At 42.5% G+C, this 14,098-nt stretch overlaps 1 protein-coding gene across 3 annotated transcripts in view; it reads right to left on the reverse strand.

Moving 5' to 3' along the window:
- The window catches only part of CACNA2D3 (calcium voltage-gated channel auxiliary subunit alpha2delta 3), a 1,089,122-nt gene that overhangs the window by 258,701 nt on the left and 816,323 nt on the right, over positions 1-14,098 (reverse strand). For all 3 annotated transcript variants that reach the window (XM_060203105.1, XM_060203104.1, XM_060203106.1), the window contains exons 15-16: positions 5,064-5,135; positions 3,309-3,389 (exon numbers count right to left, since the gene is read on the reverse strand). In XM_060203105.1, the coding sequence (XP_060059088.1) occupies positions 3,309-3,389; positions 5,064-5,135 (153 nt within the window). The remainder of the gene's footprint in view (positions 1-3,308; positions 3,390-5,063; positions 5,136-14,098) is intronic.

Raw genomic sequence — 14,098 nt, forward strand, 5'->3', positions numbered from 1 at the left:
CCACCTGAGACCCAAAGGCAGGGAACACACAGCCCCAAACTGGACAAGCCCCATGGTGCCCAGTCCCCAGTGCTCCATCACTTTCTCATAAAGCATCTTCTTCTTTTTTTCCTTTTTTTAAATTAGTGATTTTATAAAGTTTTGCAAGATTTAAAGATAATAGGGATATAGTTCCACACCACTCCCACACAGCCACCAAACTGCAGATGTTATCATGATGCCAACCTGACTTTCCTGGGCAGATGACTTCACCAGTGTGTCCTGGAACCCACCTCTCCAGAGCCCTACCACACTAGGGAAAGAAAGAAACAGGCTGGGAGTATGGACTGACCTGACAATACCCATGTTCAGCAGAGAAGCAACTACAGAAGTCAGATCTTCCACCTTCTGTACCTCATAATGATCCTGGGCCAAGACTTTCAGAGGGATAAAGAATAGGAAAGCTAATAGAGGGGATGGGATATGGAATACTGGTGGTGGAAAATGTGTGGAATTTCACCCCTCTTATTCTATGGTTTTGCCAATATTTTCTACTTTTTATTTTATAAATAAATTTTAAAAAAAGAAAAAAAGAATAGGAAAGGTTCCACTGGAAGGGATGGAATATGGAACTCTGGTGGCGGGAATTGTATCCCTCTTACCCAACAAACTTGATCATAATGAAATCAATAAAAAAATAAGGTGCTTCATTTACCTTTAACAATTTAACAATTGCTGATAAAATGAATTTTAAAAAATGCCAGAATTCAGATCCAGTGCCCTAGGCTATCAAGCAGTCACTTAATATATTTTCTATTTTATTTCATTTTTAGAATCCAGGCTGATAATTACTACATGATTAAACCCACCTTTTATTTCATTTTCATGACTCTTTAAATCATATTTTTTATTTTTGACATCAACGTTATTGCTGGGGCCCAGTGCTTACATGACCCCACTGTGTGTCCACATGACCATTTTTTATACAAGGTAAGAGATAGAGATGTAGGTAAGGAAAGAGAGAGAGAGAAATATTGAGACCTGCAGCACTGCTCCACCACTTGTGAACCTTCTTCTTCGCTGAAGGTATGGACAAGGAGTTTGAATCCAGGCCAGGTGAATCATCAGCTGGCCCCCTTGAATTATTTATTGGATAGAGACTGAAAAAAATCAAGAGGAGTGGGGGAGATAGAGAGGGAGAGAGATAGAGAGATACCTGCAGCACTACTGCACTGCTTGCCAAGCCTTCCCCTCCAGGTGGGGACCAGGGGCTTGAACCTGTGCACTCAAGTATGCACTGGGAGGTTCATTAAAATTATTTTCTACAGTGATTAACTACCCTACTGTTCTTCTAGATAAAGGTTTGAGTTGATTTACAACATAAATTATACCTAAATAATGACATCCATTTTATATGGTATGTGAGAGCAAGTCATGTAGTGGCAGGTGGATGGCTTAGATCAGTTTTCAGCATGTGGGTCCAGAAGTTAAACACAAACCAGGTTGAAATCTTATAAATAATAGCTCACTGCTTTCTGCTAGGTGGCCCTGACTTCTGTGAACTACATAAGCCAAGGTTTCTTCTAAGTTTAATAGATACAACAGCACTATGCTAACCTGTGGACTTGGTAATATGATAATAGTAATGCACAAATTACAACTGACACTTGGCAAATATCACTTGCTGATACTGTCCCACAGGACATCCTGTCTAATCCCACAGTATAGTAGACAGTTGTTTCCTACATCTCTCACAGTATCCAAGTTTTTGAGGCATGACCTCAACTGTTTCGACTGCTATCTTTTTGAGCTGAGATGATTGAACAAGTCTGCTGTTAATTTCTGTATTGCTCTTTTCCCATTCCTCTGTCAGAAGGTGGGCCTGTCCTTATCCTAAAATAAAGCATTCTGCCTGCCACACATGATTTCATACTATAGCCTTTCTCCCATGACCTCCAAATTCTTGGGAAACTCTATTTTCAAAGATGGTGGTGAATCTCTGGACATGATGACCCCATCAGTTATCAAAATCCATTCTTCTGCTAGGCATTCTGGGTCATTCAAGTTTCAACATACTTGAAGCCCACTGGTGAGTCTTAGGTGTAAAAAGTTGTCAACAGCGCACTGAAGGCAACAGCCTATGTGGGAGAAGGTTGTGGGCCAGCTTTGTCCTCTGCTAGCAGTCACCTAGCCCAGCCTAGTAGGCTCTAATCTAGCACTGCAAGGAAGTCCTGTGGAGTTTGGGAAACCTTAAGTCTGGCTGAGCACAATGCTGTGATGGTGGCTCACGAACTAAAACATTGAAGGAGTGATGCTGAGAACAGGGCACTCGAAACACAATGTGGGTGGATAAAGGAGAGTAAGCAGTGATGGAGGCAGGGCTGGCTTCCCAGAGCTGGCATTTTCAGCTCCCACTGTTCTGTGCTTCTGACACTGAGTGCTTCCATTCTTAGTTCCTATCCAAGGAACTAAGTTAACCAACATAAGTTACATAAGATAACATAAGTTCTCTTATGCTAGTCTAAATCCTCAAAGAAGTGCAGTTAGGTTCAGTCTTTGTTATACGCATACCTAGGCCACCTCCTCAACTACCTTTAAAACTTAAAAAAAAAAAATTCTCTTAGTGCCATGAGTTTTAATTTAGGGGTAGGACAGAGCTGTTAATCTTTAATCTGTCACCATCTAAACTAGAGAAGAGACTCAGTCAGCAGTCAAGTCCATGCTAAGAATTAACAGACTTGGGAATTGGGCTGTAGCGCAGCGGGCTAAGCGCAGGTGGCGCAAAGCACAAGGACCGGCATAAGGATCCCTGTTCGAACCCCGGCTCCCCACCTGCAGGGGAGTCACTTCATAGGCGGTGAAGCAGGTCTGCAGGTGTCTGTCTTTCTCTCCTCCTCTCTGTCTTCCCCTCCCTCTCTCCATTTCTTTCTGTCCTATCCAACAACGACAACAACAATAATAACTACAACAATAAAACAACAAGGGCAACAAAAGGGAATAAATAAATAAAATAAATATTAAAAAAAAGAATTAACAGACTTATAAGGGTCCTTAAACAGGGTGAGTTAGGAATGAGTTAGCAGACTATCAGAGACGTGAGGCTTGTGTAGACATGCACTGGCATGTACAGGCATCCTCAAAATCATGGGAATCTGGGTTAGACACGTGTGGACATACTCAGCCATGCTCTGCTTGACTGCCACTGTTTCACTCAATTAAAACCCTTCCAGAAAGACAGTAGAAGGTCCCTTTAAATCCCTATAGCTGGCTCTGAAATTATCTCAGACATTCCATTCAAGCTCTGGACTGTGGATGAAGTGCTGCATTACCTTGTATTTAGGAATGGTCTTCAGAAGTTCTTTGACGGGGACATCTGTGCCAACCACGCCCAGAAGAATGCCCTTTGATCTCTGTGGGAAAACAAACATTAAACAATAACAGTAGGTCAATTTGGTAGAAAACACAGAAGCATGTGAGAAGTCACATACTAGTATCTTCTCCAAACTTTTAGCGGGCAGGAATTAACCTAGTTCTATAATAGGGGGAGGGGTGTGCTCTTTTTTACCCTCCCCCAACTCCTTGCCCACCCAAAATACTGCTAGACTAGAACAGTAGCTTCTCAGACCAAGCTTTACTTGATGCAGCCCTCAACACCACCTGTAATAAGACCTCCTAACAATCCTCTCCCCTTGCCTAAAAAATTAAAAATTGATGTGAAGAAGCATAAACACTTCAGCAGCTGTGGACTATGCTCATTAATCAGCTTCTATGATGGTAGCTTTCTATAGGAGAGACTGAGCATGTTCATGACTGTCTCCATTTGCACTGTCATCTGGTGCCCAGGCAAGATTAAATAGTCAGGGGAAGATGTAGTTAGTCTAACATTTCCAGCAGCACACTGAAATCCAGGACTAAGGTGAAAAACCGGGCCTCTCGGGTCTTAATTTCTAAGGTCAATGGAATGTGGATACTTTGATACTTTCCAGTTAAAGAAAGACCTTTGTAACAAGACACAAAGCCATCCTTGTAAAATCAAGGGCATGTAGGCCTTCAGCCTAGGTCATCATTTGGAAAAATGATGGCTTTTGCAGATATGACTTGTTAAGGACCTCAGGGTAAAATCATCAGGGAAAGACAGGTTCTATGGCCAATGCCCAATGTCTTTTTTTTAAAAAAAAAAGGAAAGTACATAGAGGGGCCAGGTGGTGGCGCACCTGGTTGAGCACACATATTACAGTGCACAAGGACCCTGGTTCAAGCCTCAGGTCCCCACCTACAGCGGGAAAGTTTCACAAGTGGTGAAGCAGTGCTGCAGGTATCTCTCTGTCTCTCTCCCTCTCTATCACCCTCTTCCCTCTTGATTTCTGGCTGTTTCTATCCAATAAATTACAATAAATTAAGATAATACAAAAAAATTTTTTAAAAGAAACACAGGAGAAAAGAGTAATCTTTAAATGGAGACAGAGATTAGAGTCAAGCTATTTCATAGACATCTTGGGGCCCTGGAAAGAGGTGAGGAGTGACCTACCCCATATATCAGTGACCTTCCCCATACATTGCTGGTCATTAGACATCTAACCTCTGGGTTTTGTGAGAATGAATTTCATTATCTCAGCACCCCTTTGGGGCATTTTGTTAGCAGGGCCCTAGGAAACTAATAAAAGGTTGGCGACCCACGTATTTATTATTTTTAAAGAGAGAGAGAATGAAAGAGACCACAGCACCAAAGCTTCCTTCAGTGTGGTGGGGGCCAGGCTCACTCACGGGTCATGCATATGGCAAAGCAGCACACTATCCAAGTGCGCTATTTCACCAGCCCTAGGTGACCGACCACATCTTTATCAAACAGACATCCATCCTTCCTCTGGTCACTTAACACTTTAATTTTGGGAAAACACTGGCTTTGGAAATGGGTGCCTATTTGCATTCCTCTCATCTCTGTGAGATTTTATGATTTCAGCAACAGGATAGAGAGAGAGGGAAAAATCAATACCACCAGAACTTGTGTCAGAGGAGAACAGTCTGAGGGAAAAAGAAGCCCTGGGAACACTAAATTAAGCAGGAAGCTCAACCACTGTACTCACGGTTTCATTCTGCTTACTAAACACAGGCATGGCGACTGTAGTCATCAGGACAAGGCCCTGATCATCGGCAAGCTAGATAGAGAGAGGGAAACCATTACCTGGGAAATGTCTGGGAACTACAGCAGGGAAGAGCTCCTCCCCTTGATGATTGGTTTTCCTTCCCAGCCAGGTGCTGAATGGAATGGACTCAACCTTGAGCCCCATAGGATTGTGATATCCCTGCAACCTGATCCAGACAAGAACGCCCCCAGCCCCAAGCCCCCATTACCATTAAATCCTCTGTGACCCATAAGATTTGTAATTGGCTTCTAGTAAAGACATATTTGGATCTTAGTGATGCCTTTTATTTTATCACCACAGGTTGTTTCTTTTTTGCTATCTCACTTGGCCAACATTTATGATCAATATGTACACTATTGAGGTATTTTTTCTTGCACAGTGATAGAAATTGAGAAGGAGGGGGTATAGAGATGGAAAGAGAAAGAAAGATACCTGCAGCACTGTTTCACCACTCATTAAGCTTCCCCCTTGCAGGTGGGGACAGGGGGTTTAAACTTGGGTCTTTGTATACTGTAAAGTTTGGTCTTTACCAGATGTGCTACTACCCAGCCCTCTGGCTTCTACTGAAAGATAGGGTAATGGAGCAGATTAAAGTAGGAGTTAGAGGGCTTCAAAAGCTGCCCCTTCGGGAAATGATGGGACCTGGAAGTGCTGATTCTCACCAAGGTAGCTGAATCAGGGCCTGTTTGGGCTTCCTTAGACCTCGGAATGCTAATCTCAGATAGAAAACCAAACAAAAGCACATAAGTAAAACTGAATCATCTGACCTCTCAAAATCATAGCTAAGAAGTAAAGTGTTTCTCTTAGAAGAAGAACCCTTGAGCTTTGGCAGTTGATATACTCCCTTAGCCTTCTGAATGGCTCAGAGGTGAACTAAAACCCACTGTCACCTTTGCTTTTCAAGGAATGTTGGAAGTCAGGCCTGATCTGCCACTCTGTCCCTATGAAGAGTGAGGAAATAGATGGGAACCAAAGAGGACTTTGCTTCAAGATGAGTCTGTTTCTAACTCTCAACTTAAATCGTACTGTTTTTTTTTTTTTAATTGTACTAGTTAAGTTCCCCTGTCCTCATGTGGAATAATGTCAGTATTTTCTAGCACTGTCACCAAGAAGATAAAATGTGAAAGTGTTCAGCTTGTATCTGTTGTTTGGAGGTCTCAGAGTGTGCTAATTCCTCTCCCTTGTGTTTCAGACAGTAAGACGAGGAAGTAGCAGAGTCCAGTTTGAAAATCAAGGCAAGAGACACTGCTAACAGGTAACAGAACTGGCACGCAGAGTTTAGTGGGTGTGAAGCTGGTTCCACAGTCAATTCAAGGCTCAACTGAAGCCATGTGAATGAAGAGCCACTATTTTCAAGTCTAGAGTGTTTTCTGGAAAAACGGGCATTACCCTCTCAGTCTTCTTGAGAAGCAGCATTATAAGGATAAGGTTTGGGGGGTCCTAGTTTATGATGGTGGAGGAGCACTGAAGTTGAGATTAGTGTGTTTTGCAGAAACCTATCAAGGAGAAATGAGAAATTGTACCTATGTGTCAATAACTGTACTATAAACTACTAACTCCTTAATAAAATTATTTTAAAAAAGAAAATGCAAAAAAAAAAAAAGATTAAGCTCAGATCCTATAAGCTAAGTATCTGGAGTTCCCATACACTGGTTACTCTTCTAAGAAAAAAAAAAAACTCTTTATCTTGTACCAGTCTTCTTTTTCTAAAAGATACTTCCAGCTCTCGGATCTCACTGCCTAGTACACAGCATAGCAGCAGCCTTGAAGCACTGCAGAACATCAGAATTGCATAGTCCCAGGTCTCATGGCAGACCCTGTGAATCTGGTACTTTAGTAGTGACTTGTTGGTATGTTTCTAATTCTACTTCTAAAAACCTTTTCTGTTTCATTTGGTTTAAATCCCCCCCTGCTTAACACTGCATTCTATTTACATAACCACTGTATACTATTTACATAACCACTATTAACAAGCACCACCCTCCCTCCTGGGCATTGGTGGTTCAGTGATAGAATTCTTGCCTGCTCCGCCCCCTCTCCTTGTCATACCCTGATTTTCACCAGTCACTTTTCTCTCCACCCTCTCTGCATCGCATCCTGTTCCCACCCTACTGGGCTAGTATATTTATAAAGACAAGATTGTTTGTAGTTAGTTAGTTTAGTTTAGCTTAGCTCGGCTTAGATTGCGCTGACTCCTGCATGAATAAAGAGATACTGCCTACAACCCAGCCATGAGTTCCTGAGTCTCTGTTACCCGCCCGTGAAGCCAGCCCGGAGAAAACAACATTATGGCACCCAATGTGGGGCCGGACCTGCGCAACTCCCAGATAAGTGAAGACTTTGCCTACCTATGCACTATGGTCTTCTCTTCTGCTTACGAAGAGGTTTGCCAAAGCCTCTACTGTTTCATCATGAGACAGTTACTCTGTCTCTGGAACATGTTGCTCTGGGCCACACTTTGTTTCCCTGACCGGGAACTTTGGTTTCTTGTGACCCTAATCATAGAGCTTGGGAGATGCACTGAGATTTCTCCTTGGACTTTCTGGATTCCCTCTCCCATGTTTCCTGAGGAAAAGGACTACATTTTGCTCCGGGCCACAGTTTGGTTCTTTATGACCGTGATCGTAGACCTTGGGATATGCATGGGGATTTCCACTGGGACTTTCTGGACTTCTTCTCGCATGTTTCCCATGGAGAAGGACTACTCTAATTTGAGGAGCGTTCACCAGTACCCTGGCAGTCCCCAAGAATGGAGACACGTGGTTAGTTCTACTCTCCTGATTGGATTCTTTCTTCGATGGGAAGACGCTTTTAAAAGTAGATGCCTGAAGCAATACAGCAGGAACAGTCAGAAGCACCCTAAATGGAATTTTGAAGAGTTTTTTGGACTAGGACACCCTCCGGGGACTCATAATGCTACATGGTGAGATCTGTTTCATAAGAGAGTGATTTGAATGACTGAATTTTTGTATGACATTGACTTAAAAAAAAATGCTGGATGCATCCATGATTTCTAGAGACATCCAGAAACAATCCAAAAAATTGTTTTTTCCCTCCTTTGATTTCTTTTTTTACGTCTTGGCATAAATCTGAAATGTTTAATCCTGAAACGATATGAGTTATGGGCGGGGCAGATAGTGCAATGATTATGTTAATTATTCTCATGCCTGAGGCTTCTACCGTGGTTCTTCTGTTTACCTTTCCACATGTTATTGAGTTTAAACTGTTTAAACAAACCTTAAAATCATACTAAAAAGGACTTCCAATTTTAATGGAGTTATCAATTATAGTAAACTTCTAATCTGCTACAAGTTTTGTTTGACAAGTAAGTGAATTTCAGCTGTTAAGTCTTCACATGAAAAAGCATCTACTCAAATGGAATTCCCGGAAATCCATTTGGACCCCTGTTCTCTGACACCGCCCACAAGATGGAATGACTACAACACACCCCCGGAAACCAATGATGTGACCTGGCACGACCTGAAGAAACAGATTCACAGACTCCAAAGCTCACTCTCTACAGAAAAGCAGAATTCTGGTGGCCGACATTCCCCATCGAGACAGACATGCAGCGTTTCATCCTTTGGCATTTTCTTCTGTGGTCAGCTACTTTGGACTGACATCTCCATCGGACTTACTGGTACACGCTGCTGTGTTTCTCAAAGACTAACTTCAGCCAATTGCCTTGAGACTTTATAGACCATATCCCCTCGCCTGCAGGCTCTGTCCACAGAGGTAGAAAACTTCCCCTCCTTATTAGGTTATGCCCACAGAGGCATGAAGCGCCCCAAGAGGCAAGAGATGCCCACAGAGGCAGGAAACGCCCTTTGAGGCAAGAGATGCCCCCAGAGGCATGAAGTGCTCCCAGAGGCAAGAAATGCCCTTTTGCCTGCTAGGCCTTGCCCTTTGAGGCAAGAAACGTTCCCCTTGGCATCACACTAGTTATTGCTGCTCACCTATTTTGTTTTCCATGTCTTATGCCAGTTCTTTTGAAAACGCCTGTACGATATAGGTTTCTGTTCACCCCACAATCCTGATACTATGGCCATTAGTTAAAAAGAAAGGGGGAATTGTTGGTATGTTTCTAATTCTACTTCTAAAAACCTTTTCTGTTTCACTTGGTTTAAATCCCCCCCTGCTTAACACTGCATTCTATTTACATAACCACTGTATTCTATTTACATAACCACTATTAACAAGCACCACCCTCCCTCCTGGGCATTGGTGGTTCAGTGATAGAATTCTTGCCTGCTCCGCCCCCTCTCCTTGTCATACCCTGATTTTCACCAGTCACTTTTCTCTCCACCCTCTCTGCGTTGCATCCTGTTCCCACCCTACTGGGCTAGTATATTTATAAAGACAAGATTGTTTGTAGTTAGTTAGTTTAGTTTAGCTTAGCTCGGCTTAGATTGCACTGACTCCTGCATGAATAAAGAGATACTGCCTACAACCCAGCCATGAGTCCCCGAGTCTCTGTTACCTGCCCGTGAAGCCAGCCTGGCGAAAACAACAGTGACTGTGCATATTAAAATTATAGAAACATTGTTGGAGGGTTTTTCTTCCCACTTTATCCCCATAAAAATTCAAGGGAGTTGAATAGAAGTTTGTAGTTTTAAATGTACTCTTCTTATCCTATATTCTTGTTGATATTTCCATTTTATAAATAAAAATTTAAAAAGATGTTTGTAGCTGTTGGGAAAATTCCTAACAGAGTATTTTCATGGTGGGGGGTATGCTTTTTATTTTTCTATTACTTTTTCATTTATATCCAGATGGGGCTATAATTCCCTTTGATAAGCAAGACAACCATCTAATGTCCCTCCAAAGATTGGGAATTTACATCTTTTTGTATTAACATGGCTAGATGACAGTGTCCAGACCAAACAGTAGTCTAGAAGCTACTGAGAAGGTATCACTATCACTTTTTTTTGTTGTTGCCTCTAGGGTTACCATTGGGGTTTGGTGCTGGCACTATAAATCTCCTGTTCCTAGTGGTCATCTTTCCTTTTATTTTCTTTTTCTTTTTTTTTAATTAGGACTGGGAGAAATTAAGAGAGGACAGAGAGATAGAGAGAAAGATAGACACCTGCAGACCTGTTTTACCACTCGTGAAGTGGACCCCATTATGTGTACCTAACTGGGTATACCACGCACACACACATTTAAAAAAATGTGATTAACATTGAAATCAGTAGGCTAAGTACAGCAAATTACTCTCGTCATGTGTGTGGGCTTCATCCAATCAACTGAAGGCCGTAAAAGGGAAAAGGAAAGGCCCCTCTAAGGGGAAAAAGAAAAGGAATTCTGTTTCTAGTATTCAGACTCAAAACTGCAACGTCATTTCTTCCTTATGTCATACCAACAGTCTACCAATATTCCACACTACCCTGAAAATCTTAGTTGTATTAGTCCCCACAACTGTAAGATACATCTTTCTTCACATGTGTATGTAAGATGCATTTGTATGTACACACACACACACACACACACACACACACACACACTGGCTTTGCTTACCTGGGAATTCCTAAAACTCACAAGAATTGTGTAATTTATTATAAGTGGCAGTTTAATTTGGGTGTTAGAGTAAGTAAATAAAATTGTTTTGCCATAATGTAAGTGGCTTAATAATATTAACAACAAGACAATGTTGACTATGATTGCTACCAGGAACCCAATTAGACAGTATATAACTGTTTATGAAAATAGGGTTCCAAGCTCATGCTAAAAATACTTGAATTATATTGTGGTCACTGCTGGGGGCATGCAAGGTCACATCCAAAGGCAGGTCCAAGCCTCAGTAAACATCTCTTAGAATCAGAAATCTCCCCATACTCTGACTCCTTGATTTATCTATAACGCCTTAGTGAAAACTGATTTTAGCTGATCTGTAACCTCTGAGAAACTTCCACTTTGCAACTCAAATCAAGATTCCAGGCAGTGCCAAAATGTGCCATGGATGAAATAAAAACACACTAAGGGTCATAATGAGGAATGGAGCTTTTATTCCCCCCCTCTTGAAACCAGTAAAAAAAAAAAATCAGTTATAAATCACCAGTAATTGTCCTGGCACTGATACAAAATCATGATAAACTAGCTTCCCAATTATTAAGCCATAGTACGGTATCAACTTCACTCAAGGGCTAATTCCCAATGTAATCGCTGCATTATTACTTTGGGGAAAAAATCCCATAATTATTGCATTGGTGCCGAAACCACTCATTTGTAACCAGCCCCAGTTAGACAAAGAGAATGCAGTGCTTTGGGGGCAATGGCTCCTCTCCTAGGGAAACTTCTAACTAGAGCTTGGTCACCAACCTAACCTGTACCCTTTCTCATGTGTATACTGCCTCCTGAGTGTGGTCCCAAAAACTGGCAGGATTCTGGAAACACCGATGGCACTACCTTAAGAAGCTTTTTGGCACCTCTGACTCCATGGAGCTTGGTTCTGCACCTCTTGAACATTTCATGAGAAGGCACATGTCAATTTGAACGTTAATTTGCACTGTAAGCATTTTATGATCTAAAGTCACTCAGTACAGCTGCCATCGGAAATAGCAGCCAGTGGCAAGAGTTTTCTTTCTTTCTTTTTTAATTTTTAACACCAGACCACCAAGCAGAAGTTATGCAGTCAACCATGGCCAGACACCCCTGTCCCCACACACTAGGGGGTCCCTGCCTGCCTGTGCACACCACCATCCCCCAAAACCTGTTGAGGCTGTTGAAGGAAGGACCCTGCTTATGATTCATACATATGGCTTCCAAGAAAAATGCAGACATTGAGTCAACATTCATTTTCCAAAGGGAAGGAGTGGGCAGTGGGGGAGAGGCGGGGAAATCACCGTGGTCCATCTGGGTAAAATCCCATTAACTCAGGTCCACGTGGGAATCCTAAAATGAACTGCTGTTCAATTGCACTTGCCCAGGCTTTGAACAGACCTCTGAAATGCTTGGTAGCAGTGCACTATTGTCTAATAAGTGTATATTATTCCATAGCCTTTATTTCCTCCTCGGCATAATGGGGACCATTCTGGTATCAAATGGAATGATGAATAATAATACCGAACATCTGGTTTATAAAATACCAACTTGCTTAACAGATTGACTGCTTCCTGTCAGCTCCCCAAGTCAGTCCTGCATGTGGGCTCCTATGAATATGCATTTGGACTCCTGCGTGAGGAACATGCAGCAATGCCAGGCCTCGATCCCCAAATGCTCAGTTCATTTCCCACCAAGGGCGCAGCTTCAGGGTGTGGCCCCAGATAGGGTGACAGCAGTTGGTCTGCGGTAGACCCATGATACTGCTGGCTTCATTGCTATTCATGGACTTCCTTGATGAATGTTTCTGGAGCCTCATATATCTTCCAAGTTCCATGCCATCAAGGCCTTACCTCCAAGGAAGCCAGGCCAACAAGAGAAGGCAGCAAAGCTAATGACACAAAAGGTAGTCTGGCCTCTCCAGAACCAGCCTGTGCCAAGTAGAGTACTTTCTGAAAACCAGCCCAGCACACCTGAAATGAACTGCCATAGACCAGTTTCATCCAATGACCTTACACTAAGGATATCAATGGGACAAGGTAGTGGGAAACCTTCACCATTCCTTGCTTTCATTTGTAGATGCCACTGCTTCTGTTAGAGAAAGCTTCTTCAGACCTTCCAATTGCATGGTTCTAGATGCTATCCTTTCCCATCCTGCACCTGTGGCTCTACAGCCACTCCGGGCTGAGCCAAATATCTGTGTACACACACACACACACACACACACACACACACACACACACACACACACATCATGCTGATTGGCACATCATTCAAAATCAATTACCTCAAGATTTTCTTTTTCCCTAACTAGAGCTAACTGGAAAAACTAATTTCCTTTGGGAAATTTACCTTAGAAGGCAAGCCTGATGATGAAGTTCCATCCCCACAGAAAAGCAACTTAGAGAAAAGAGAAAGTAACTTAAAGTGTGAAGGCAGAGAAAAAGAGAGGGGCTGAGAAATGAGATAGAGAAAGAGAGAGAGAAAGAGATAAGGGGAAGAAGCAGAAAGGGAAGCAGTAAGACCAATGGGGTGGATGGTCTCAGTTCCTAGATGCCTTCATCCTTAAGATAAACTCAATCCATACTTTTTTCATTGCCAGGTTATTCCAGGCAACCAGTTGTTTTCTTTCTGCCCTGATGATGGATAGGGTTTGTGAGCATGGACTGGAGTTGTGATCCTGTTAAAAGAAGAGCTTGGACTGTAGAGATAGCTCACTGGATAGGGTGGATATCTTTCCATGCATGTCTCCCCAGGTTCAAGGCCCTCAGTGTCTACTCCACTTCTATTTATATCTCTGTCTCCTTGGATGATGAAAGCAGCTCAGAAATAGTAGGGTTGTGCACATGTGAGATCCTGGCTCTGGAAAATAAATTTTAAAAAGAATAGCTTGACTGTGGCTGTTGTGACAGTGAGGTTACACATGTGAAAGTGCCTCTAGATGTCTACTAAGGTGGCCTGAAGTGCCATGTATAACCCATGCTTGGGTTGTCATAGAAGACACATTTGTTGGTCAGAAAGATCAAAGGGAAAAACAAGACTCCAAGGCCACATATTGAATGACAATAGACAAAAATTTGGGAAGTGACAGTGCTTTATCATAAAGTCACTGCCATCAGAAATTTGTGCAAAACCTTTATAATGAACAATCAGATGGCTTCTTTGAGCAAAGGACCTGAGTAAGAAGTCACAGAAGCAGAGTCTAATTTGGACTATAATGGGGTAGAGACACAAGGATCCACAGAGACAGAAGTCAGGAATTGGGGGCCAGGCAGTGTTCCATGAAGTTAAGCACACATATTATGGTGTGCAAGTCCCCTGATTTGAGAACCTGCTTCCTGCCTGCAGAGGGGAAATGCTTCACAAGCAGTGAAGCAAGACTGCAGGTGTATAACTTTCTATCCCCTCATAATCTCCCCCTCCCCTATTACTCTCTC

This window comes from Erinaceus europaeus, chromosome 12 (assembly GCF_950295315.1).
Source record: "Erinaceus europaeus chromosome 12, mEriEur2.1, whole genome shotgun sequence".
In the NCBI taxonomy this organism is placed as follows: Eukaryota; Metazoa; Chordata; class Mammalia; order Eulipotyphla; family Erinaceidae; genus Erinaceus; species Erinaceus europaeus.